Raw genomic sequence first — 27,073 nt, 5'->3', positions numbered from 1 at the left:
CTTTGCCGGGGTATCGAGAAGGTAGGCTTCAGAAGCACTGTCATTTTCTGTTTTCATTTTGTGGGTAATTTTAGGATCTGTAGTTCTGTACCATCTTGGGATAATAATGTTTAGCAATTGCAGCAAGCATGGAAAAACTGTATGTTTCTAAAACTAACCATTGCAGCAGGCTGCTGGTTGACAAATGCAAATTTGGATTAACATGCCCATTGATTAACACAAGCCTGTTCACTTTTAATACTTCCAGATCCATTTTTCATCTTTACATATGCATTTGTAAGCATCTAGGCCCTTAAGGTATGTTTCGGTGATTAATGACAACCATTATTGTGACTAATGAGTTTATACAGCTTAATAAAATCTTATCGCTCATTGGATCATATGTTAAAGAGGCCCCTCAATTTCATTATTCAAAAAGGCGATCTCGGTATTCAACTCAAGTATATAACAAGACTAAGGATCTTTTTAGTCCTAAGTGTCGCAAGGTTGAGAAGGACACTTAGGTTAGTATAGGTTTTATAGTTTTGTAGAGGTCGCACTATTAAGAGGGGTTAAGGCCAAGTAACTTGAGCAAATGACATGATCTTTTAAAAATGGATGCACACATTGGTCACTCAGGTTCTTAGAAGTTCAAATAAGTGGTTTTCAACTTATATCTCAAGAATATTTGGATTTCATTCAAGACTCAAATCAGAAAAGGCAAAATCAAAAAAAGTTTATACACCGGTTTAACCGACGACTCCAATTTTCTATACGTCGGTTAAAAGCAGTTATTAGAGTCTGGACAAGTACATACACCAGAGCAACCGACGATATTTGAAATTAACGTCGGTGCAGCTGTCCAGAATGTTGGTTTTCTAGGGTTTTCAAGCTTATACTCTCCGGTTAAATCGACGATGGAATTTGAGTTAGTGTCGGTGCAGTTGTCCAGAGAGTTGGAATTTCAGTTGATCAACAGGACAACTACACTCATCTGTTAAACTGATGAGGCATCGGTCAATCTGGCCCGCACAGTAACGGCTAGTTTTTTAAAAGGGCAGTTGATGTTCATCGGTTGAACCGACGATGACTTTTGCAGGGCCGTCGGATTAACCAGCGTTGAGTACTTTTCTGGCAGCTTTTCTCCAACGGCTCTATCCGCGTGAGCTGCCTATATATACCCCTCCAATGGGTCATTTTGCTACTCTTGGCACCAGGCAACACTCATACACTCATTCTATTGTTGAGAGCCACCTTGAACTTCATATTCCACTCATTTGATCATTCAATCATCCAAGAAGCAAGGCTAAGGACTTGAGTAGGGAGAAGCTTGTGTGCATCCGTTCTTGGTGATCAGTTCTTGCTCAAGTGAAGGCCCTAGCTTGTTACTCTTGGTGATTGGCATCACCTAGGCGATATTGGTGATCGAGGTGCTTCTTGCGGAGCTTGCCAAGTTGATTGTGGGAGCCCGAAGAATAAGATTGTACGTGGCTTGAGCTCCACCACGCCGGGATGGTGAACGGAGACACTTAGTGAGCACCCTTGTCTTGGTGACATGGGAGGTGACAAGACTCTTAGTGAGTGTCACAATGTGGACTAGGGGTGTGTGCCAGCACATCGACAGCACGGGAAAAAATCCGGTCGTCGCTTGCCCACTTTTTAAATTCAAGCACTTACTTTCATGCAATTTATTCATGTGCTTGACCCTAGAGATCATAACTTAGTTCTACCTTGCTTAGCTTTATATCAAGTTGTATCTTTTATAGCTTGTGTAGGTTGCATAGTTAATCGGTTGGTGAATTGAGCCTTACTAGTATTGCATAGGTTAAGGTTGCTTTATTTTGTTTTAGAAATTTGAAAAAGGGACCAATTCACCCCCCCCCCTCTTGGTCCATCGATCCGTACAATTGTTATCAGAGCCTCGTTGCTCATTTGGATCATTAGGCATCACTTCGAGGGCAAGAACTTTGTTTATTGGATAGTTCGCATGGCCGCATACCTTGATGCGATTGCCCCCGAAGTGTGGTTCGCAACAAAGACCGGGTTCACTGGAAATCCCACCCCGGAATAACTCAAGTGGAATGCCAAGGCTAGAAATGTAATTTTCGAAGCCATTAGTGAGGAAGTCTTTGCTAGAGTTAATGGCATGGACTTGGCAAGTGATATTTGGAAGGAGCTCATTGAAATTCATGAAGGCCCCACCAAAGTTCATGAGCAAAAATATTACTTATTTAGAGCTAAGTATGATTCTTTTAAAATGCTAGCTCATGAAAATTGCAATGATATGTATTCTCGCTTGAATGTCATTGTCAAGAACATTAATGCACTTGAAATATCTAAAATTGACAATGGCTCCATCAACCGCAAGATACTCATGCTCCTTCCGAAGTCCAAGTACAACACCATCAATGCTATGCTTCAAAAGGAGAATCTTGATACGATGGAAGTGGGAGAGCTTGTGGGTGAAATTCGCGCTCATGAAATGGGTATTCTTGGTATGTCCGAAGAGCCAACTTCAAGCAAATCAATCGCTCTCAAGACCAAGACAAACAAATCCCGCAAGCTCAAGATGAGCAAGCAAGAATCAAGCTCAAGCAATGAAGAAGATGATTGTCATGAAAGCTCATCCGATGATGAAGATGATGGAGAACTTGCTCTCATGATGAGAAAGTTCACACGCTTGAGTGACAAGATCAACAAGAATGGTTACAACTTTGACCCTAAAAGAAGAATATTCCGGCCAAGAGAAGATGTCAAGAACAAAACTTGCTACAATTGTGGAGAAAATGGTCACATCTCTCCAAATTGCCCCAAGCCGGACAAAAGAAAGAAGGATAACAAGAGCAAGCATCGCCATGATTCAAGCGATGATGATGAAGATGAAAGGAAGAACAAAAACAAGAAACTTGGGAAGAAGAAGAGCCATGACAAGAAGACCAAGCTCTTCCCAAAGAAAAATGGCAACACCAAGAGAAGCTTCTTGGTAGAAAAACAAGAATGGGTGACTGATGTCTCATCAAGCGAAGAGTCAAGTGATGAGGAAGAAGATATCATCACCATCGCCCTCACAAATGAAAAACCATCACTACATCACCCTCCAATGTACCTCATGGCCAAAGATAACTCTAAGGTATGTGAGAGTGAGATGATAGTGATGATGAACTTGACTATAATGAGTTTACTAACCTCATTAATGAGTATACATCCGTTATCAAAAGGGAAAAGGGCAAAATCAAGCTTATTGAGAGCACTCATGCCAAGTTAGAGCTTGCCCACTCCGATTTGCTTGGCAAGTACAATGACTTGCTCAAAAAGCACAATGAGTCACTTGTACTTGCTAAGCAAGTTGAAGAGAGCCACAAAAAGCTTAAACAAGAGCATAGGGAGTTGGCTCACAAATATCAAGAACTTGAATTTGCCTATGAAGCAATTGACACGAGTCTTGAGAACTCTATCAATGAAAATATTGAAAAGGTCAATGCTTCTACTTCATGTGATGACCTACTCATTAATGAAGATGCTACTAATGTTTTGCCCAAGCTTACACCTTCTAGGGAAAAGGAATTGATGGATCAAGTTGCAAGCCTCAAGACTAGTGTGGAGAAAATCTCACAAGGAGAATACATCCACAAGAAAATTCTCTTCAACAATGCTCGTGACTATGGCAAGAGAGGTCTTGGTTCATTTCTGGAGCCAAACCAAGGCACTACTCCTTCTCCAGAGATCAAGACTAGCTTCATCAAAAAAGTTGGATCATATTGTCAACATTGCCAAGTCACCAGGCACCACACTAGGGAGTGCACCTTACCATCACGCCCTCTTCCCAGTTTACCAAAGAATTACTCATCTATGCATCAAAATAACCATTTTCTTTTAAGTAAGGTAAAGAGAAAGGTAAAGGCCAAATTCATTGGCAAGCTCACAAAGGAAGCAAGGAAGAAGCTCCCCAAGCAACTTTGGGTCCCAAAAGCTCTTGTCACACATGTGCAAGGCCCAAAGCTTGTTTGGGTTCCAAAATCTCAAAAGTGAATTCTCATATGTATATGTGAACTACAAAGCCGGTGGAAAACATTGGGTACTTGATAGCGGTTGCTCTCAACACATGACCGGCAATGATAGCATGTTCACCTCTCTTGAAGACCCCGGCGATCATGAATATGTCACCTATTGTGACAACTCAAGGGGGAAAGTTTTAGGTTTGGGTAGAATAGCAATTTCTAAAGATTTATCCATTTCGAATGTCTTATTTGTAGAATCACTTAGTTTTAATCTTATTTCAATTGCTCAATTATGTGATCTTGGACTAACGTGTACCTTTGACAAGAATGGTGTTGTAGTAACCTTTGAAGAAGTTAAGTCATTGGTATTCACGGGGTTTAGGCATGGCAACATTTACTTGGTGGATTTCTCTTTAAAGCAAACAAGCCCCATGACATGTCTCTTCACTAAGTCGTCTCTTGGGTGCTTTGGCATAGAAGAATTGCTCATATTGGCATGAACAACCTCAAGAAAGCCCACAAGAGAGGGATGATCACCGGCTTGAAGGATGTCACCTTTGACAAGAACGAACTATGTAGTGCATGTCAAGTCAGAAAGCAAGTTGTAACACATCATCCCATCAAGACGATGTTGTCTACCTTTAAGCCGCTTGAGCTACTTCACATGGATCTCTTTGGTCCAACCACATACAAGAGCGTTGGTGGTAACCTCTATTGCCTAGTAATTGTTGATGATTTTTCACGTTACACTCAGGTTTCTAGGCGATAAGAGTGAAACTCTGGAAGTCTTCAAGACATTTGCAAAAAGAGCTCAAAGGGAGTACAACTCCCCAATTGTGAAGATCCGGAGTGACAACGGCACCGAGTTCAAGAATATGAAGATTGAAGAATGGTGCGATGAAGAGGGTGTCAAGCATGAGTTCTCCACCACCTACACGCCTCAACAAAATGGAGTGGTGGAAAGAAAGAACAAAACATTGATCACTCTAGTAAGAGCAATGTTGGATGATTATGGCACGTCCGAGAAGTTTTGGGCGGAAGCAATCAACACGGCTTGCCATGCATCCAACCGGGTGTATCTCCACCGACTCCTCAAGAAAACGCCATATGAACTCCTCACTGGGAAGAAACCAAACATCTCCTACTTTCGAGTCTTGGGTTGCAAACGCTTCATTTATAAGAAGAAAAGGCTCGGTAAGTTTGAGAGTAGATGTGATGAAGGATTCTTTTTTGGTTATGTATCAAACTCCAAAGCATATAGAGTATTCAACCAAACCTCCGGGTTAGTTGAAGAAACATGTGATGTGGAGTTTGATGAATCTAATGGCTCCCAAGAGGAGTTTGTTGGCTATGACAATGTAGGTGATGAAGAAATTGAAGAAGCTTTGAAGAAGATGTCCATTGGGGATATCAAGCCGGAAGAGGTATATGAAGACAATGATCAAGGGGGGACCTTCCTCGTCTACACCAAGCACCTCCATAGCACCCCAAGTGGATAAAGATAAAGAAAAAGATGATCCACAATCTCAAGAAAGTGTTCCAACGCCAACACCCCAAGTGCAAGAACAAGAAGAGCAAAATGTTCCACCACAAACACAAGTCATCCATGATCCACCTCAACAAACATCCACACATGTACCGCTAGTGAAGCATAGTCGTATCTCCAAGGATCATCCAATTGATCAAATCATTAGTAGCCCTTCCAAGGGAGTAAGAACTCATTCTAAGCATGCTTCATTTTGCGAATATTACTCGTTTGTTTCTTGTATTGAACCCACTAGCATAGAGGAAGCGCTTGAGGACTCGGATTGGGTGATGGCCATGCAAGAAGAATTGAACAACTTCACCCGCAATGAAGTTTGGGTCCTTGAAGCTCCTCCGAAAGAAAAGAACATCATTGGCACTAAGTGGGTCTTCCGAAACAAGCAAGATGAACATGGGGTGGTGGTACGCAATAAAGCAAGACTTGTGGCAAAAGGGTTCTCTCAAGTCGAAGGTTTGGATTTTGCTGAAACTTTTGCTCCGGTTGCAAGACTTGAAGCTATCCGCATCCTTCTTGCTTACTCTTCTCATCATAATATCAAATGGATGTGAAGAGTGCTTTCTTAAATATCTTTATTAACGAACTTGTTTATGTTGAGCAACCTCCCGGGTTTGAAGATCCGAGGAATCCTAACCATGTTTATAGGTTGCACAAATCACTCTATGGGCTCAAACAAGCTCCAAGGGCTTGGTATGAGAGGCTTCGTGACTTCCTAATCATGCAAGACTTCAAAATCGGGAGGGTGGACACCACATTGTTCACAAAAGACGTCAACGGGGATCTTTTCATTTGTCAAATTTATGTTGATGATATTATCTTTGGCTCAACTAATGATTTACTAAGCCATGAGTTTGCTACCATGATGTCTAGAGAATTCGAGATGTCCATGATCGGCGAATTGACCTTCTTCCTTGGTTTTCAAGTCAAACAATTGAAGGAAGGGACATTCATCCATCAAGAAAAATATACTAAAGATATCTTGAAGAAGTTCAAGATGGATGAATGCAAGCCGATCAAGACACCCATGGCAACTAACGGGCATCTCGACTTGGATATGGACGGTAAACCGATTGATCAATCCCTCTATCATTCTATGATAGGGTTCTTGCTTTACCTTACCGCATCTAGGCCCGATATAATGTTTAGTGTGTGCTTGTGTGCCCGCTTTCAAACAAACCCAAAGGAGTCACACCTCTCGGCTGTGAACAGGATCCTTCGGTATCTCAAGCACACCCCAAGCATAGGCTTGTGGTACCCCAAGGGCGCTAGCTTAGATCTCTTGGGATACTCGGACTCGGATTTTGCCAGAAGCCGTGTGGATCGCAAGAGTACCTCCGGGGGTTGCCACTTGCTTGGGCATTCTCTAGTTTCTTGGTCAAGTAAGAAGCAAAATTCCGTGGCTTTGTCCATCACGGAAGCGGAATATATAGTGGCCGGTGCATGTTGTGCCCAAATCCTATATATGAAGCAAACCCTTTTGGACTTTGGCATGAAACTAGATAGGATTCCACTCCTTTGTGACAATGAAAGTGCCGTAAAAATTGCCAAAAATCCAGTTCAACACTCTCGCATGAAGCACATTGATATTCGCCATCACTTCTTGCGTGATCACGAAGCTAAGGGAGACATTTCCCTTCAAGGTGTGAGATCCGAGGAGCAATTGGCGGATATATTTACAAAACCCTTAGACGAGAGTACATTTGTTAGGCTAAGGAATGAGCTTAATGTATTAGATGCGGCAAACATCATGTAAGTTGCCATGTCATATAAATGCATACATATAGGACACTTATCTAACCATGGTAAGATAGTGATGAGCATGGGTTTAGCTAGAGGTGGTGGTTCACTTGTTTTCCTCTAGGCTTATAGAAAGGCTCATCATGAAGAAGCTTCCCATGGGTTCAAACTTGACAAGTAGAACGTAAATTCTTGTTATGCATTTCTTGTCATATAGATGTGCACTTCATATTTACCCTTCTCTCGCATGTGGTTATAGCTTGCACCATCATTGCATGCGTAAGGGTCACAAAGGAGATCACTTAATGAAAATGAGACTTGTTTCATATGAAAGATCTTAATTCATGAAAAGTGAAAAGAGCAAAGTGCTAGGTGCGTTATTGCCTAGTGAGTCATGTCATGATGAGTTTAAAGCTCTCTATCTTCAATATTCCTATGACATGGCTCATACATTTTATTTGGTGCTTTGTCTCGCTTCGCGGCTTTTCCTTGTGTTTGAAAAGAAAAACTATTAGGCATGTATGCTATCCTAAATATTTTGGGGGGTAAAGTCGCCTATGCAAGTCCATTAACTTGAGTTTAGTTGATTTTTGTAAGTTTATTGGACTTAGCATAGAAGAGTGAGCTGAGTGAATGTTTTTCAGGTTCACCGGTTAAACCGACGTTTAATGGATCTTCACCATCGGTTTAACCGGCGTTACTAAGTTCTGTCTCAGCTCAGTCAAATCCAGTCGTTCAACTGGAGTATGCAAATGTCACAACATCGGATCAACCGGTGAACATAACACAGTTCTGATCTAGCGATCAACCAATGATTTCAGTGTTCAACCAGCGAGTTCAAACTTCACATCATTGGTTCAACCGGTGTTCAGATGCAAATTTGCTGGAGTCTCGGGTGAATTGAACCAACGCAATCAACCGGCGTTCAAACCCTAAGCATCGGATCGACTGGTGTTAAAAAAAATCGCAGGGCCCACATGTCATATATCTCTCTTGCCGCACCGCCGCCTTCACTTCCACCCGACTCCTCCCGTCTCCTCACACGCGCTCGCCGCCGCCGCTCCTCCAGCACCGCCCACTCCACGCTGCCTCCACCGCTGGTCCGCGCCGCCGCCTCTGCCCGCACCATGCCGCTGCCCACACCGCGCCGCCGCCGCACCGCCGCCTGCGCGACACCTCGCCACCGCCCACGTGCCGCGCCACCACTCGCCCACTTCTTGCATGCCGACACCCACGCATCGCCGCCACTCGCGTTGCATGTGCTCCATTTGCGCATTCACGCCTCGCACGCCAACTACTCGACGAATTGTCCGAGACGTTTTTCCGCCGCCTCACGCTTGCTTTAGCCCGCCGCAGCCGCGTTCTCGCTCTTGTTCACCGAGATGGGCTATGAGAAGAGGAAGGGGAAGGAGATCATCGTCGAGAAGACGGTCCGCAAGCGGACCCGCGCCGAGAGAGAGACCGAGAGGGCCGAGATGGTGGCCAAGGCCGCCGAGGAGTAGGCTTCGGGGCGTACTCGTCCGTTCCGTATCAGGGAGGACCCCAGCAGGAGAGGCAGAGGCAGAGGTATGGGCAGGGTCCGAGGTGACAGGGCCACCAGGACCACGACACAGCAAATAGAGGGAGATTCGTCTAAGGGGGAGCCGTCAGCTGAGTCAGAGGGGCAGAGTTCTCCTGCTCCACGATGGTCTGACCGCTCTCAGCAGTCGTCTGAGGGAAGTTCTCCGCCAGCAACCGAGCGTCGCACTAGACCGATGACGCGAGGAGGTCACCAGCCACAGGAGCCTCGCAGGTCCACAGCTGCAGCAGCAGCAGCTCATAGAGCCGAGGCCCTAGAGGCTGAGTGCATGTGTTCCGTATGGACACAATCGTGCATCTAGAGCCAGGGGTCCTGCTTCAGAACTTGACCAAGGCTAATGCAGCGAAGGTCAACAGGCTCAGATGGAGTGTAGCAGAGGAGGATTGGTTCCCAGTTGGCCGTGACAGCCATGTTGACAGGAGGTTCTGGACTTTGTTGCAGGCCAGTTTTTACGAGACCAATCAGAGGAGGGGCCACCGGATCTTCCCTCACCGTGTGCTTGACTGGGTCTCTCTGAGGATTGCAGCAGGAGGGGCAGACATCAAGGAACACTTCGCATACTTCAGAGGTCTGCCCAGGCTACTTGAGATGGGGCAGAACAGGTACATTGAGGACTGGGTCCGGGTGTTCTATGCCACAGCCTGGATTGCTCCCGAGCGTAGAGCCATGCATTTCATGTTTGGAGGCCAGGTCTTTGGTTTGTCGAGGGCGACAATTGCAGGGATCCTTGGAGTCGACTTGGTCAATGTCTCCTTGCACGAGAGAGTATACGGAGATGCAGATCCACCCCGCAGGGCGATGATTGGCGAGATTGCATCTTCTCACGAGGCGATCTCTCAGTGCTTCCGCCAGCCATTCCCAGCTTCGTATGCCAGAGTCCCCAGCTTGCTGACCCCAGAGGCATACACAGTTCACATGGCCCTCCAGAGGACCCTGTTACCGAGGAGTGGCTACCCAGAGGGGTTCACAGGTCTACAATAGTTACTTCTTCTACACATCCTCACTCACGAGCCATTTGACATAGTGGATTTTATTTTGGCTGAGATCGAGAATGTGATCACTGACGGGATGGGGGTCGTACGGCAGTTTCCTTATGCACACTGGATCAGTTATATTTGTTCTATGATCGTGCCCGCCAACTTGCCGATCAGTGACGTCTACCGCCAGGATGAGGCTCCCCGGTTCCCAGTCTACCGTCCCACTGCACCACAGGACCGGAGGAGGGGCAGACAGGCAGACAGAGCTGCTATGGCACAGCTATCAGCTGAGGTGTAGGCCCGAGTGGCAGAGGAGGACAAGGAACTACTAGCAGCAGAGGCACAGCTTCCCGGAGGAGATGATGTGATTCACTGGTCTGACATTGAGACAGACTCCTCCGAGGATGACGAGTACTTTCCTCCAGCACCAGCCAGTCACGACCACGAGGCAGGAGGGTCCAGAGAGCCACCTCCACAATCACCAGCAGCTGCTACTATCTTAGAGTCCCAGGTGACTCAGCCGTCCGAGCTCACCTCTCTCCTTCAGCAGCTTGTCACTCAGCAGAGAGAGGATCGGATTGCACAGGAGGAGGCCAGGAGAGCCCATGAGGCTCAGCTTGCAGCTATTCAGAGGGAGGCTGCCCAAGAGCATGCTGCAGCCGAGGAGCGTTTTGTCGGGCTCATTAACCGAGTCTCTCAGAGGATAGACGCTCATTTCCAGCAGATGCAGCAGGGCATGATGGCGATGTTTGGGATGATCACACAGCTTTACACTCACACCGGACTCGCCCCGCAGCAGCCAGGACATCAGGGTGTTGGAGCACCTCCGCTTGCAGTCACTCCAGCTCATGCTCCAGCCTCTACTGCAGCTCCAGCTTACTCGATGACACCGGAGACCACATTCTCGATGTCCGCACTTCTTGGATCTGCCAGTCGTCAGATCTTCTCGCCACTGCCAGCGACTACGCTTTTTCAGGACTCACCGTCAGTGGTTCAGTCAGTCACCCTCCCCATCGTACCTCAGACAGCACCTTTAGGGGGAGGAGAAGGAGAGGAGTCCCTACCACCGCAGTCGACGCAGCCAGCAGCCTCAGCAGTCACGACTTCAGATGCTAACACCTCTTCTGCTGACCCGATTATGTCTTCTACGGATCCTCTCCCAGGCAATGCCAGCATGAGAGCCTCCATGACAGCTACACCTCCAGTCAGCTTAGACCCGCAGCTCCCATCCATCACCGAGGGTTCTCCGTTCGACGATGACGACCTGGACCGCTTCCTCGCCGTGCCGCGACAGCAGGACCCGTAGCTCGCCTTTTTGGTGCTTTGATGCCAAATGGGGAGAGAGTTAGGGGGAGTTGGAGTCAGGGGGAGGGTAGAGCTAGCAGAGATGATCATAGATGCCAGGACTTGATTGTTGTATCTTCATTGGCTTCTAGTTCATGGACATGTATATTTGACTCTTGTGCGTGTTGCTCTTCTATGACATGTCTATGGATTCTGTTCGAGCCTTCGTGCTCTTTGTGCTTTCCTGTTTTGCGCATTAATCTTTCTTGCTTTACCCGTTTAAGTTTTTGTGTGTTGTCATCAATCATCAAAAAGGGGGAGATTGTAAGCATCTAGGCCCTTAAGGTATGTTTCGGTGATTAATGACAACCATTATTGTGACTAATGAGTTTGTGCAGCTTAATGAAATCTTATCGCTCATTGGATCATATGTTAAAGAGGCCCCACAATTTCATTATTCAAAAAGGCGATCTCGGTATTCAACTCAAGTATATAACAAGACTAAGGATCTTTTTAGTCCTAAGTGTCGCAAGGTTGAGAAGGACACTTATGTTAGTATAGGTTTTATAGTTTTGTAGAGGTCGCACTATTAAGAGGGGTTAAGGCCAAGTAACTTAAGCAAATGACATGATCTTTTAAAAATGGATGCACACATTGGTCACTCAAGTTTTTAGAAGTTCAAATAAGTGGTTTTCAACTTATATCTCAAGAATATTTGGATTTCATTCAAGACTCAAATCAGAAAAGACAAAATCAGAAAAAGTCTATAGACCGGTTTAACCGACGACTCCAATTTTCTATACGTCGGTTAAACGTAGTTATTAGAGTCTGGACAAGTACATACACCGGATCAACCGACGATATTTGAAATTAACATCGGTGCAGTTGTCCAGAACGTTGGTTTTCCAGGGTTTTCAAGCTTATACTCACCGGTTAAACCGACGATGGAATTTGAGTTAGCGTCGGTGCAGTTGTCCAAAGAGTTGGAATTTCAGTTGATCAACAGGACAACTACACACACCGGTTAAACCGATGGGTCAATCTGGCCCGCACAGTAACGGCTAGTTTTTTAAAAGGGCAGTTGACGTTCATCGGTTGAACCGACGATGACTTTTGCAGGGCCGTCGGATTAACCGGCGTTGAGTACTTTTCTGGTAGCTTTTCTCCAACGGCTCTATCCGCGTGAGATGCCAATATATACCCCTCCAATGGGTCATTTTGCTACTCTTGGCACTAGGCAACACTCATACACTCATTCTATTGTTGAGAGCCACCTTGAGCTTCATATTCCACTCATTTGATCATTCAATCATCCAAGAAGCAAGGCTAAGGACTTGAGTAGGGAGAAGCTTGTGTGCATCTGTTCTTGGTGATCGGTTCTTACTCAAGTGAAGGCCCTAGCTTGTTACTCTTGGTGATTGGCATCACCTAGGCGATCTTGGTGATCGAGGTGCTTCTTGCGGAGCTTACCAAGTTGATTGTGGGAGCCCGAAGAAGAAGATTGTACGTGGCTTGAGCTCCACCACGCCGGGATGGTGAACGTAGACTCTTAGTGAGCACCCTTGTCTTGGTGACATGGGAGGTGACAAGACTCTTAGTGAGTGTCACAACATGGATTAAGGGTGTGTGCCAACACATCAACACCACGGAAAAAAATCCGATCGTCTCTTGCCCACTCTTTAAATTCAAGCACTTACTTTCATGCAATTTATTCATGTGCTTGACCCTAGAGATCATAACTTAGCTCTACCTTGCTTAGCTTTATATCTAGTTGTATCTTTTATAGCTTGTGTAGGTTGATTAGTTAACCGGTTGGTGAATTGAGCCTTACTAGTATTGCATAGGTTAAAGTTGCTTTATTTTGTTTTAGAAATTTGAAAAAGGCCTAATTCACCCCCCCTCTTGGTCCATCGATTCTTATAGCATTCATACTGACTTTCAAACTTACTGCAGTGCTTCCATCATTGTTGCTTATCTTATGAGATCAGAGCAGAAATCTCTGGAAGGTCTGAATTCTCATTTCCTTGAAAGATAACATGCATTTTTTTCATCTACCCTAATTGAATTTTACATATGGCCTTGCTTGTTATCTTCTTCCAGAAGCATTAGAATCGTTGAATGAAGTTTCTGAGTTGGCATGCCCGAATGATGGTTTTCTTGACCAGGTGGGAATTGTTCATGATCTGTTTGCAGCATATGAACTTCTGGAGTGTTTGTTGCTTAGTTGAACATTCTGTGTCGTGCAGTTGAAATTGTTTGAAGAAATGGGCTTCAAGGTTGATACTTCAAGTCCTTTCTACAAGAGATTCCGCTTAAAATTATTAGGTTAGTTTTGACCGTCTTGGTTGAAGCGGTAGTTACTAGTTTACCTGACATAAGTTTGAGTCAATAGGCTTTTTCTCCAGTTTTCTTGGGTTATTTTCTATGCTTTATTTTTTGGGTCCTCTTTGACTACTCTCACTGATAGTAGTGTTTGTTAGTTGTTCTTGGCCATATGTGGTTTAAGTAGACCAATAGGCCAGATGCAAGCTTCCAAAAAGAAATTTGTTGGATATTGATATCAAATCCAATTGTGGTCTGATATATCTCTAGATCGAAAGCATGCTTTTCCATAACTGTATAAGATGACTATGGCCAGAAGATTTCTGATTCATGATCCAGAGCGTTTGAATGCTTTTTCATTCATATTTTTTTTTCTTGTGGTGGCAACTTATATCCATTTCAAGTGCTGTATGGTTAGGATCTACAGCTGTGCCTGAAATAAATAAAAATGTGTTTCATCATTTTTTTTCTCTCAAAATAGTCAAATCCTTAGTTTTGTCATGTGATTCAAAGTTCTTAGATCTGCTTCAGCCTCACGAACATTGCCATTCCTTTACATCTAGTGTGAGAATATTCAGAATCTTTAAATAGCTAATCTTGATTTAATACAATTACCTTTTAGTTGCAGTTCATTTGAACAAACATGTATTCTGTAACCAATGTTTCCTCCCACAGGTAAATCCTACAAATCTGGGGAGAAAATAGGCAGCTATATGTTTCAAGATGACCCTGGCCTTTCTCCACTACCTGGCTGTTGTCAAGATCCTTCAAAGACAGAGCACAATAAAACAGCTTACCGTTGCAGGAAATGCAGGAGAATTATTGCTGTGGAGGACAATGTTATAAGTCACGTTCCTGGTGAAGGTGAATCTTGCTTTGACTGGAACCGAAGGAAGAGTGGTCGTTCATACAACAACAAAGAACAATATTGCTCATCTTTATTCATCGAGCCCCTGAAATGGATGACTCCAGGTAGGCTGATGTTATTGCCTCCCTCTTGGTGTCTGAATTCTTATGAGGCACGAATTACCTATCTGTGCTGTGGAAAGAAACGTTCATACTGTTAGACTACTTATTACTATTCTGTATTCTCCTAGGCTATTTACTGCTGCTCAACTGTAATCGCCACCTCCAGGCTGGCTTAAGCCCTTTGGGTTTGGGCTACCCTCTCTTCCTCTATATATGTAATCCCCATGTAACCCTGGTCTAGAGCTGAAAGTTGGGCCGTGCCGGGCCGGCACGGCACGGACTCATCGTGCTTCGGGCTGAACCGTGCCAGGCCGACAAGGCACGGAATTTTACCAGGCCGTGCCGTGCTGGGCCTAAGACCTGAAACCACGGCCCAGCACGGCCCAAAAGCACGTCGGGCCACCTTCGGGCCGTGCCAGCCCAAGCACGGCCCACAGATCATGAATACCACCATTTGAAAGGTTTTTTTTTCCACAATGGCAAAAATTACGAGAAATTAACACTAGTGATCCTCCAGATCTGCAGCAGCAAGCTAAATCTCCATATCTGCAGCAGCAAGTTCAATCTCCGAATCCTCAAGTTGATGCTGCTTCCGTTCTTCTGCTCTTTTCCAATCTTTAAGGCAAGTTATTGCCTCCACCATCTCAGCCTCAGGTGCGAGTGAGGATCTCCTTTCTTCAATTATTCTCCCTACTGTGCTGAAAGTTGCTTCGGAGGAAACCGTTGAGATAGGAACAAGAAGAACATCTCTAGCAAAATGAGATAAAACTGGAAAACTATACCGATGTCGAGGGCTCCATCTGCTTGTGGCGGGCGGCGCCTGTCGAGGGCCCGACCGCTCGAGGCGTCGACGGTGGGCGGCGGCCGTCGAGGGCTTCCTGCCTCCTTGGATGCGCGCTCGACGACGTCCCTTCCTCCCTGTACTTGAAGCCGGTCGACGACGTACCTAGAGGCCTGGATCCGCCATGCGCCGGCCCGACGCCCCTGGCCGCCGCCGGTGCCGCTGTGCATCGCCGCCGTCGCTGCCTGCGCCGCTGTGGCTCGATGGAGGGGACAGCGAGTAGGGTTAGGTCAGTACTGAGCCAAGAGATTTGGGGGTTGGGGTGTTGGGCAGTAATCGGGCCGAGGCCGGGCTTTTCCCATGCTTTTTCGTGTCAGGCCGGCCCAGGCACGACCCAGGACACCGTGCCGTGCCGGGCGGCACGATGGGCCGAAATCTCAGGCACGGCCCAGCCCGCCCTTCGTGCCGTGCCAGCACGGCCCAGTTGTTTTCGTGCTGGGCCGGGTTTCGTGCCCAGGTTTTCGGGCCGTGCTCGTGCCAGCCCGTTAAGCACCGCCCAGATTTACAGCTCTACCCTGGTCATTAAGTAATCTAAGCCTGCTTGGCATTCTCCAATATGGTATCAGTTGACTAATTCCAGACTTCCAGTCCTGGACCTCTCCTCTTCCCCCTTTCTCACTTCCGCCCCCTCGGCGCCCGCGCCCGACGGCTCGGCCTCCGCGCCGACCGCTCGGCCGCCGCGCCTCTCCCTCTTCCTGCGCCCGGGCCGCGCGCTCTCCAGCTGCTGCGCCCATGGCTGTCCCCGAGGACGGCTCCTCCAGCTCTAGCGCCGCGACTGCGACCACCGCGGCCAAGCTCTGCGATGAGGCCCTCGCCGCCGCCAAGCTCCTGGAAGATGAAGCCGCCTCCCTGCGCTCGACGAATGCTGAGCGCGGTCAGCAACTCCAGGAGGACGCTGACCTCCTCAAATCCGCCGCCGCCGCCCAGGAGCGCGTCCGCGGCGGCGCGGACGCTCTCGAACAAGAGCACGCCCAGGCCCTCAACCAGGAGCAGCGGGCCGCTGCTCTCCGGGTTCGTCACCGCTCGACCGGCCCCCGCGACGACGAGCCCCGCAACGATGACTTCCCGGACGACGACGACCACTCCCTCACCTCCGACGCCGCGGCCGTTGCTCGGCTTCACAGCCAAGCTGCCGCCGATCCGGAATCTAATTCCGATTGCTCTGGACCTTCAGGCCTCCAACTACTCGAAGTGGCGCGGCTACGTCCTCCTCATCCTCGGCCGCTTCGCCCTGCAGGACCATGTCCTCGGCGACGCACCTCACCTCCCCGACCCGGCCTGGTCACGCATAGATTGCGTGGTCGTGTCCTGGCTCTTCAACACCATCTCCACCGACTTGCTGGACATCATCCACAGCCGCGACGGCGTCTCTGCCCGGGCTGCCTGGCTCGGCCTCGAGGAGCAATTCCTCAACAATCGGGAATCTCGCGCCTGATTCTCGACGCAGAGTTTTGCACTCTCTCCCAGGGTGCGCTCTCCGTCAACGACTATTGCCGCAAGATGAAGAACATGGCCGACGCTCTTGCCGATCTTGGCGAACCCGTTCAGGACTGCACTTTGGTGCTCAACGTCCTGCGTGACCTCAACGAACGCTTCCACTTCATGTCGCAGTTCATCCCTCGCCAGAGGCCGTTCCCGTCCTTCGCCGACGTCCGCGCCGACCTCCGCCTCACCGAGCTCAGCATCGGCGCTTGTCGTCTCCTCGTCCAGCAAGCCGCCTGCCCCCTCCCCACCACCTGGGTCCGGCTCCCCCCGTCCTTCCCAGGCCGCCGGGGGCTCCTCTGGCGGCGGCGGCCATGGCGGCTCCACTGGTGGACCAAACGGAGGTCCTCAGTGGCCTTCCATCTTCAATCCGTGGACTGGGTCCATCCACATGTGGCCCGGCTCCACCTCCGACGGACCCCGAGGGCCACCTCCTCGCCCCGGCCCGCCGCCGCCGTCGCCACAACACGTCCTGATGGCCGGCGCGCCTCCGGCGTTCTACGCGCCACCACCGGCTCCAGGGGCGTTCTACCAGGTGCCCCCTCCTGCGCCGTCCCCGTGGGACCCCCATTCCCTCGCCAACGCCTTCAGCACCGTCTCCCTCACTCCGCCGCCGTCCTCCTCGGATTGGGTGATTGACTCGGGCGCCTCCTCTCACATTGCCTCCAATTCTGGTATGGTCACCACTTCCCCCTCCTCTGTTTTTCCTTCTTCCATTGTTGTGGGCAACGGTGCCACCCTCCCAGTTGTGGGCACCGGCTACTCCACCATTCCTGGCCCTTTCCACCTCAACGATGTTCTCATTGCTCCCAACATCATCAAAAACCTCCTTTCTATTCGCAAGTTCACCACTGACAATCTTGGTGAACAATCTTGTTTCGGTTGAATTTGACCCTCTTGTGTTTCTGTGAAGGATCTCCGCACCAGGACCCCTCTTCTTCGATGTGATGGCTCCGGACCCCTGTACACTCTGCAGCTTCCGTCGACACCATCCAGCCCCTGCGTTTGTTAGATATATAAACTTGTGTTCTGCTCATTTATTGTTTTATCACGTTACTTGTTTTAGCGTGAGCTCAGCTGGTGGCTTATCCATAGCTGAGCGCGTCCGGCTGGAGACGTGCTCGTTCACGTCGCGGCCATGGCGCGCGGCACGATCTGGCGTGCGGGATGGCGCACGCATTTAGCGGATCATGACGCGCGCATGCAGGAGCTGAAGACCAAGCCTTGTCTTTCTTTCTTTTGTCAGTTGTAATCGCTACAAATAAGAGAATGAAAAACCAGAAAAGGCTGCAAGTTGTTCGCAGCGCCAAAACACTCTCGCGTTGAGTTCCACCCAGTGTTCCGTGTGTTCTTGAGAGCCGTCTGCTCTTGGCCGGATAGATTCCGGCTGACATTTGGCCTCAGAGCTAATCATCTAGGGACTTGATGTCGTCGCTCCCTCACAGCGGGCGGTCGCACACGCCGCCGCACCGCCGCCGTCCATCGCCCTCGCCTACACCGCGCCGCGGCCGCCGTCCGCCGGAAGTGATCATCCGGCGCACCGTCAAGGAGGTCGGCGCATCGGTGCAGTACCCGATGCTCACCCGTTCCAATTACCAGGAATGGGTCATGCTCATGCAGGTGAACATGGAGGCTCAAGGCATCTGGTATGCGATCGAGCCGGAGGAGGACGACATCGTTGAGTACCGGGACGATTGCCTGGCGATGGCAGCCATCCTGCGCTCCGTTCCACCGGAGATGCTGCCCGCACTTCGCGGCAAGCGCACTGCGCAAGCTGCGTGAGAGGCGGTGAAGATGATCCGCGTCGGCGTGCAGCGCGTGCAGGAGTCCAACGCCCAGCAGCTCCGACGGGAGTTCGCGGCGTTGGTGTGGAAGGACGGCGAGACGGCGGAAGACTTCGCCGTGCGCCTCACCGGACTCGCCAACAACCTGCGCATCCTCGGCGACAACATCACCGAGGTGGAGGTCGTGCGCAAGATGCTCCAGGTTGTCCCCGAGCATCTCTCCCAGGTGGCGATCTCCATCGAGACCCTCCTTGACCTCAACACCATCTCCGTCGAGGAGGTCACTGGTCGTCTGCGCGCCGTGGAGCAGCGCCGCAAGGCACCGCCCGTCGTCGACAGCCAGGGCCGTCTTCTCCTCTGTGAAGAGGACTGGCTGGCCAAGCTGAAGATCCGCGAGGAGGAAGGCAACAAGGGCGGCAGCAGTTCCACCGGCAAGAAACGCGTGGGCAAGCCGCGTGGTCGTGGTCGTGGCAACGGCGGCGGCACGCGAGACAGCGAAGCGCCGATGGGAGATGGGCCGAGCCTGGCCAAGAAGAGCGACAAGTGCGGCTGGTGTGGTAAGAAAGGCCACTGGGCCAAGGAATGCAAGTCCAGGAAGAGGGCGGAGGCCCTTTTGGCCCAAGAAGGAGGTGCGGACGACAACGAGCCAGCCCTACTGCTGGCGAACGCATCCGTTTCCCTCACCACGACGCCATCGCCCGCTCAGAGTGCCGCCGCCACCGAACACTGCCCCTTGTGCATCGTGGAAGCCAATGTGTTCGCGCAGTTCGATGAAGAAAAGGACCGCGACGACTCCCTGTGGTACCTGGACACTGGAGCCACAAACCACATGTCTGGGTGCCGCAGCGCCTTCACCAGCATCGACAAGCAGATCCACGGAACCGTGCGATTTGGCGACGGGTTAGAGGTCTCCATCGAGGGGGTCGGCACCGTGGTGTTCCAGGGCAAGAACGGTGAGCATACGCCGCTCACCGGGGTCTACTTCATCCCAAGACTCACCACCAATATCGTGAGTCTCGGGCAGCTTGACGAGGGACATTGTGACGTCCACATCAATGAAGGAGTGCTCCGGATCCGCGACGAACGTCGTCGCCTGCTCGCCAGGGTGAAGCGATCAGGCAATCGCCTCTACCTCCTGTGCGTCATGCTTGCACGCCCGCTCTGCTTGGCCGCGCGCCGGGACGATGGCGCGTGGCTATGGCATGAGCGCTTTGGACATCTTCATTTCGATGCGCTGCGCAAGCTCGCACAGAAGGACATGGTGGAAGGGCTGCCGATCCTCGAGCACATCCACCAGCTCTGCGGCGACTGTGTCACCACCAAGCTGAAGCGGAGGCCATTCCCGGACCGCGCCAAGCGCCGTGCAGAGGGACTCTTGGATTTAGTCCATGGAGACCTCTGTGGGCCGATCACACCGACGACGCCTGGCGGTAAAAGCTACTTTTTTCTTCTCGTGGATGACAGGAGTCGATACATGTGGGTAGCGCTTCTCTCTGCCAAGAGCAACACCCTGGCGGCCGTGCGCAAGTTCCAGGCGAAGGTGGAGGTGGAAACCGGACGCCGGCTGCGTGTTCTTCGCACCGACCATGGGGGTGAATTCACTTCCGTGGAGTTCGAGCAGTACTGCGCGGACCGCGGCGTACACCGTCAACACTCGGTGCCCTATTCCCCTCAACAGAATGGGGTGGTGGAGCGGAGGAACCAGTCCGTGGTCACCATGGCGCGGAGCTTGCTGATGGGCCGCAACGTGCCGGCCGTCTTCTGGGGAGAAGCAGTGGCGACTGCTGTCTTCCTTCTCAACCGGGCGCCCACGAAGAGCCTCGACGGCATGACTCCATTCTAGGCATGGTACGGCCACAAGCCTGACGTGAGCTTCCTCCGCATCTTCGGCTGCCGCGCGTTCGTCAAGGTGTCCAAGCCGCACCAGAAGAAGCTCGACGACCGTGCACTGCCTGCTGTCTTTATCGGCTACGAGCAGGGGTCAAAGGCCTGGCGCTTCTTCGACCCTGCATCAAACCGAGCCATCGTCTCCCGAGATGCTGTGTTTGAAGAGAACACGCCTTGGGACTGGAGCGCAGTGGAGAACGTCGACACGTCGGAGGGCTACACCGATTTCGTCATCGAGCACGTTGCGGAGGAGCAGGAACCTGTTGACATCGGGGCGTCTGCACACAATGCTCCTGGTGCTAGCCCAAGTCCTGCGCACGGGGGTGCGACTCCGGGCACGCTGCCGCCGCAGCCCGTCTTCGTCACGCCACCGCCGGATGCAGACGACTTCCTCGACTCCGACAACGACGTCACACCACGGTTTCGTGCCGTGGACAATGTCCTCGGCCAGGCCTCACCGCCTGGACTCGCGCCACGCAACCTCGACGCCGAGCTGTACCTGCAGGTTGGTGAGGAGCCCGGGTCTTTTGCTGAGGCGGAGCAACACGAGTCGTGGCGCCGGGCCATGGTCGAGGAGATGGATGCCATCGTAAGCAACAAGACGTGGCGCCTCCAGCCCCTTCCGGCCGGCCACCGGCCAATTGGTCTGAAGTGGGTATACAAGGTGAAGAAGAACCCCGCCGGAGAGGTCATCAAACACAAGGCACGCCTCGTTGCGAAGGGCTACGTCCAGCAGCCAGGCGTGGACTTCGACGAGGTGTTCGCGCCTATGGCTCGCATAGAGTCAGTGCGGCTGCTGCTCGCACTCGCTGCCCAGGAGGGGTGGTCGGTCCACCACATGGACGTGAAGTCCGCGTTCCTCAACGGGGAGCTGCAAGAGGAGGTCTACGTGCGGCAGCCTCCTGGCTTTGTCGTCGAGGGACAAGAAGACAAGGTGTTGCACCTTGACAAGGCTCTATACGGACTACGTCAAGCTCCTCGCGCCTGGAACGCCAAGCTCGATCAGACCCTCTGCGCCCTCGGCTTCAAGCATAGCGCCTCCGAGCACGCGGTGTACGCCTGCGGCCACGACGCGTCTCGGCTACTTGTGGGGGTCTACGTTGACGACCTCATCATCACCGGCAACGACGACATCGAGATCGGCAACTTCAAGCTCGAGATGAAGTCCCAGTTCAAGATGAGTGACCTTGGGTTGCTCAGCTTCTATCTGGGAATCGAGGTGAAACAGAGAAGCGACGGCATCTGCCTCTCTCAGACGGCATATGCACAAAAGGTGCTCGACAAGGTGGGCATGGGCGGCTGCAACCCTAGTCACACGCCCATGGAGCCCAGGTTGAAGCTCAGCAAGATCAGCACAGCCCCGCCGGTCGATGCCACTGAGTATCGCGGAATCGTCGGCTCTCTGCGGTACCTTGTGCACACGAGGCCCGACATCTCCTATTCTGTTGGTTATGTTAGCAGATTCATGGAGAGTCCCACCGCCGAGCACCTCGCAGCAGTGAAGCGCATCTTGCGTTACATTGCGGGAACAATTGACTACGGCTGCCACTACAAGAAGACAGGAGCGGAGCTCAAGCTGTTGGGGTACAGCGACGCCGACATGGCCGGCGACATCGACACCCGCAAGAGCACTACGGGGGTGCTGTTCTACTACGGCTCCAGTCTTGTAAGTTGGCAATCCCAGAAGCAAAAGGTCGTCGCGTTGTCATCGTGTGAAGCTGAATACATTGCGGCGACGACGGCGGCCTGTCAAGGTGTCTGGCTAGCGCAGCTGCTCTCTGAACTGAGAAGTGAGCAGTGCAGGCCTTTCATTCTGAAGATGGACAACAAATCGGCAATTGCACTCAGTAAGAATCCTGTTTTCCATGAAAGAAGCAAGCACATAGATACTCGATTCCATTTTATTCGTGAATGCATTGGAGATGGGAGGATGGACGTTGAGCATGTCTGCACTGAGGGGCAGCTCGCTGATGCTCTGACGAAACCACTCGGGCGCGACATATTTTGCGAGCTTCGCGTTCAGCTGGGAGTCGTCAAGATAAACCAAGAACATTAAGTTTAGGGGGTGAAATGTTAGATATATAAACTTGTGTTCTGCTCATTTATCGTTTTATCACGTTACTTGTTTTAGCGTGAGCTCAGCTGGTGGCTTATCCATAGCTGAGCGCGTCCGGCTGGAGACGTGCCCGTTCACGTCGCGGCCATGGCGCGCGGCACGATCTGGAGTGCGGGATGGCGCACGCATTTAGCGGATCATGGCGCGCGCATGCAGGAGCTGAAGACCAAGCCTTCCCTTTCTTTCTTTTGTCAGTTGTAATCGCTACAAATAAGAGAATGAAAAACCAGAAAAGGATGCAAGTTGTTCGCATCGCCAAAACACTCTCGCGTTGAGTTCCACCCAGTGTTCCGTGTGTTCTTGAGAGCCGTCTGCTCTTGGCCGGATAGATTCCGGCTGACAGCGTTCTCGTCGCTACTCCTTCCCCGACCACCTGGCACCGGCGCCTCGGCCACCCTGGTGCGGCCACACTACATCACCTCACCAAGGACTCCTCCATCGTCTGCAATAGCAAGGCTGACGACGCTCCCCTCTGTCATGCTTGTCAACTTGGGCGACATGTCCGCCTTCCTTTCACTAGCTCCTCTTCGCGGGCATCTCAGAATTTTGATTTGATACACTGCGATCTGTGGACATGTCCTATCCCTAGTGTATCCGGTTTCAAATACTACTTAGTCATTCTTGATGATTGCTCACATTTCGTTTGGACTTTTCCCCACCGCCTCGAGTCCGACACTTTCCCTACTCTCTCTAATTTTTTCGCGTACACACTCAATTTAACCGCACCATCAAGTCTGTACAATGCGATAACGGTCGTGAATTTGATAATTTTGCCTCTCGTGCTTTCTTTCTTGCCAAAGGTGTTTCCCTATGGATGTCTTGTTCCTACACCTCCCAACAAAATGGAAAAGCCGAACGCATGCTTCGCACCATCAACAATGTCACTCGGACTCTTCTCTTCCAAGCCTCCATGCCCCCCTCCTATTGGGCTGATGCGCTTGCCACTGCCACCCTCATCCTTAACCGCCTCCCCACCAAAACATTAAACATGAGCACCCCCTACTTCGCACTCTATGGCACTCTTCCCTCCTACCATGACTTGCGCGCTTTCGGGTGCACGTGCTATCCCAACCTCACCGCCACCACTCCTCACAAACTAGCCCCTCGCTCTTCCTTGTGTGTATTTCTCAACTACTCCCTTGATCACAAGGGCTATAGGTGCCTTGATCTTGCCACAAACCGGATCATCATCTCCCGTCATGTCGTGTTCGACGAAACCTCGTTCCCCTTCTCTCTTCAACGGCCCTCTCGGTCATCTCAGGAACTTGATTTTCTAACTAACGATGATCCTGTGCAAGTTTTCCTTCCTCCCACAGGTACTCCTGGCGCCACCGGGCTGCATTCACCGCATCCCGGGCCCCCCCCGCCGGGTTTCACCACACCGCGGCCCACCACTGGCCCGGGTGGCGGCCTAGGAAGCGCGGCCTCCTGGCCTCCTTCTCCTGGCCCAGCCGTGCCGCGGTCTTCCCCACCCAGCACTCCCCACCGCGCCTCCATGCCGCATTCCCTGACCGCGAGATCCGCCTCGTCGATCCCGGTGTCCGCCGAGCCCTCCGCGCCGGCGCCCCGAGCACCGTCGCCCCTCGCCCAGGCACCTCCGGCGCCCCTCGTGTCGCCGCCTCCAACGCCATCCGCCCCCGCCTTCTCAACGCTCGCGGACCCGGCTTCCCCGGCGGCGCCTACGCCCTCGTCTTCTCCGACGGCGCCCGTGGTCTCCCCAGCACCGCCCGCCGCCCTGGTGTTTCCCAAGCCACCGGTGGTCCACGTCTACTCCAGACGTACTGCCGGGCCTCCCCCCGGCGGTCCTCCTCGGCGATCCAGCTTCATCCAGTCGCCTCCTCGCTACGTCAAGCAAAGCCCGCCGCTCCCAACGGGAGCCGTTCCCATCCCGCCGGTCGTTAACTCTCACGGCATGACAACTCGAGGCAAGTCTGGGTACCAGCAACCTCGAGCCGCTCTACACACCGAGGTACTCTCCCCAATTCCTCGCTCCTACCGTGATGCTCTGGCTGATCCCAGCTGGCGCAAGGCCATGGAAGAAGAATGTGCTGCTCTGCATGCCAACCACACCTGGGATCTTGTTTAGCGTCCTGTCCAAGCCAATGTGGTCACCGGGAAGTGCATTTTCTGTCACAAATTTCATGCTGATGGCTCCTTCGACAGATACAAAGCTTGCTGGGTTCTTCGGGGGTTCACTCAGCGCCCCAGTGTTGATTACGACGAGACATTCAGTCCCGTCGTCAAGCCAGCCACAGTCCGCACAGTTCTCACTTTGGCTCACTCCCGGGACTGGCCAATTCATCAGCTCGACGTGAAGAACGCCTTCCTCCACAGCACCCTGACTGAAATTGTGTACTGCTCGCAACCCACTGGCTTTGCTGATCCTACTCTGCCTGATCATGTCTGCAAGCTCAACAAATCACTCTACGGTTTGAAGCAGGCACCCAGGGCTTGGTATAGCCGCTTTGCCACTCACCTGTTCTCCCTGGGTTTTACTGAAGCAAAGTCTGACACTTCATTGTTCATCTATCGCCGTGGCAACGAAACTGTCTACTTGCTTCTCTATGTTGATGACATTGTGCTCACAGCCTCCTCTCCACAACTTCTTCACCGTGTCATTGAAGCTCTAAAGAAGGAATTTGCCATAAAGGATCTTGGCCCTCTACATTTCTTCCTCGGTGTTGCCGTTCAGCGTCACAAGGACACCCTGTTCCTCTCCCAGCGACAGTACACTTTGGACATCCTTGGCCGCCATGGCATGAGCGACTGCAATCCTTGCTCCACCCCAGTTGACACTTGTGCCAAAGTTTCTGCTGATGCTGGTCCTCCTGTTGCTGATCCAACAGCTTATCGCAGCCTTGCTGGAGCACTTCAATACCTGACCTTCACCCGGCCTGATATTGCCTGTGCTGTTCAACAAGTCTGTCTGCATATGCATGATCCCAGGGAAACTCACCTTGTTGCTGCCAAACGGATCCTTCGGTATCTTTAGGGCACACTCAACCTCGGCCTTGTCATTCCCCGAGCTGCTCCAAGTCAACTCGTCGTTTACACAGATGCTGATTGGGCTGGCTACCCTGACACTCGTCGCTCCACCTCCGGCTACGCCGTCTTTCTTAGGGGCAGCCTTGTCTCTTGGTCTTCCAAGCGTCAACCCACCGACTCTCGGTCAAGCGCCGAGGCAGAGTACCGCACCGTTGCAAACGGTGTCGTGGAAGTGTCCTGGCTCCGGCAGCTCCTTCAGGAACTCCACCATCCTTTACAGTCTGCCAGCCTCGTCTACTGCGACAACGTCAGCGCCGTCTACCTCTCGACCAACCCAATTCAGCATCAGCGTACCAAGCACGTGGAAATTGATCTGCACTTCATCCACGAACGGGTTGCCATTGGTGCTGTCTGGGTCCTTCACGTTCCGAGCACGTCGCAGTTCACTGATGTCTTCACCAAAGGACTCCCTTCCTCTGTGTTTGCTGCTTTTCGCTCCAGTCTCAACGTCCTTCCTTCCGACTGCCCGGGGGGGGGGGGGGGGTGCGGGCGGGGTTTAGATTATTTATTACTGTTCTGTATTCTCCTAGGCTATTTACTGCTGCTCAACTGTAATCGCCACCTCCAGGCTGGCTTAAGCCCTTTGGGCTACCCTCTCTTCCTCTATATATGTAATCCCCATGTAACCCTGGTCATTAAGTAATCTAAGCCTGCTTGGCATTCTCCAATACATACCATATGGTTGGTTCCCGCTGAATCCATATATAGTTTTGTTTCGTAATTAGATGTTTAGGTCATCTTAGAAATGAAATCTTCATAGATTCTTGATGATTGAGTAATTGTGCACTTGCTTTCATTATTGGTCTTAGTAGAGCAATGGCGTTTCTCCTTTTTTCCCCTATACTATACCTTACATGGTTTCCATCTGTGCCTTTGTTCACCTAACACAGTCGAAGAGGGTGCTTTGGAGGGGAAGCTATCATGCATCCACTGTGGAGCTCGGTTAGGATACTTCAACTGGTCAGGAATACAGTGCAACTGCGGCAGCTGGGTTACTCCCGCCTTCCAAATAGGCAAGAGCAAAGTTGATATCAGCATCATCTAGAGATTGGGAACGGCATGCAGTGACCAAATCTTTGGTGAAGTTGAGGGATGAGGAGTGTGACAGTACTGGTTCCTGGCGGGTGGTGGCTTTGGCTCAAGGTTTCGTGTACAATGTATTTACATGCATGCAGTGAAGCAATATCATATTTGTGCAGCAAAGATTGTACAAAATTACGCATTTGACGTTGTAGCAACAGATTTTGCTGTGAGAGAGTCGTGCAGAGAAGGCACATCAGCATCTGTAATCTTTCAGCGAATTCGAATGTGTGATGTTTTTTCCATTCCTTTTCAAGGCGCAGTGTATCTTAAGATTCAATTTTCTGGGATATGCGATCAACTATTCTAAAGTTTTCAGATCTCGGGGTCCAAAAAATGTTTCCATTGGGTTCATTTCTGAACTTAGTTCGCTATATATGGTCATGAGTTTGTTTTCATGAGCAAGCATCATTTCAAAACATGTACATATAGCAAGGCATATTGGAGAAT

At 51.0% G+C, this 27,073-nt stretch overlaps 2 protein-coding genes across 2 annotated transcripts; both read left to right on the top strand.

Moving 5' to 3' along the window:
• On the top strand, positions 1-26,941 carry LOC120711060 (dual specificity protein phosphatase 12-like). The gene is made up of 6 exons (XM_039996463.1): positions 1-21; positions 13,051-13,103; positions 13,198-13,262; positions 13,344-13,422; positions 14,095-14,391; positions 26,434-26,941. Exons 2-6 carry the CDS (start codon positions 13,076-13,078, stop codon positions 26,586-26,588), a joined length of 624 nt encoding a protein of 207 aa, XP_039852397.1. The 5' UTR covers positions 1-21; positions 13,051-13,075; the 3' UTR covers positions 26,589-26,941.
• Positions 15,818-18,023, top strand: LOC120711059. Its single transcript, XM_039996461.1, has 2 exons — positions 15,818-17,385; positions 17,625-18,023. The coding sequence occupies exon 1, from the start codon at positions 15,962-15,964 to the stop codon at positions 17,348-17,350; it is 1,389 nt and encodes a 462-aa protein (XP_039852395.1). The 5' UTR covers positions 15,818-15,961; the 3' UTR covers positions 17,351-17,385; positions 17,625-18,023.
• Positions 26,942-27,073: the final 132 nt, after the last annotated feature.

Source organism: Panicum virgatum, chromosome 6K (assembly GCF_016808335.1).
Source record: "Panicum virgatum strain AP13 chromosome 6K, P.virgatum_v5, whole genome shotgun sequence".
Lineage (NCBI taxonomy): Eukaryota > Viridiplantae > Streptophyta > Magnoliopsida > Poales > Poaceae > Panicum > Panicum virgatum.
The sequence above is the reverse complement of the archived record's forward strand: the minus strand, read 5'-3'. Positions and strand labels throughout refer to the sequence as shown.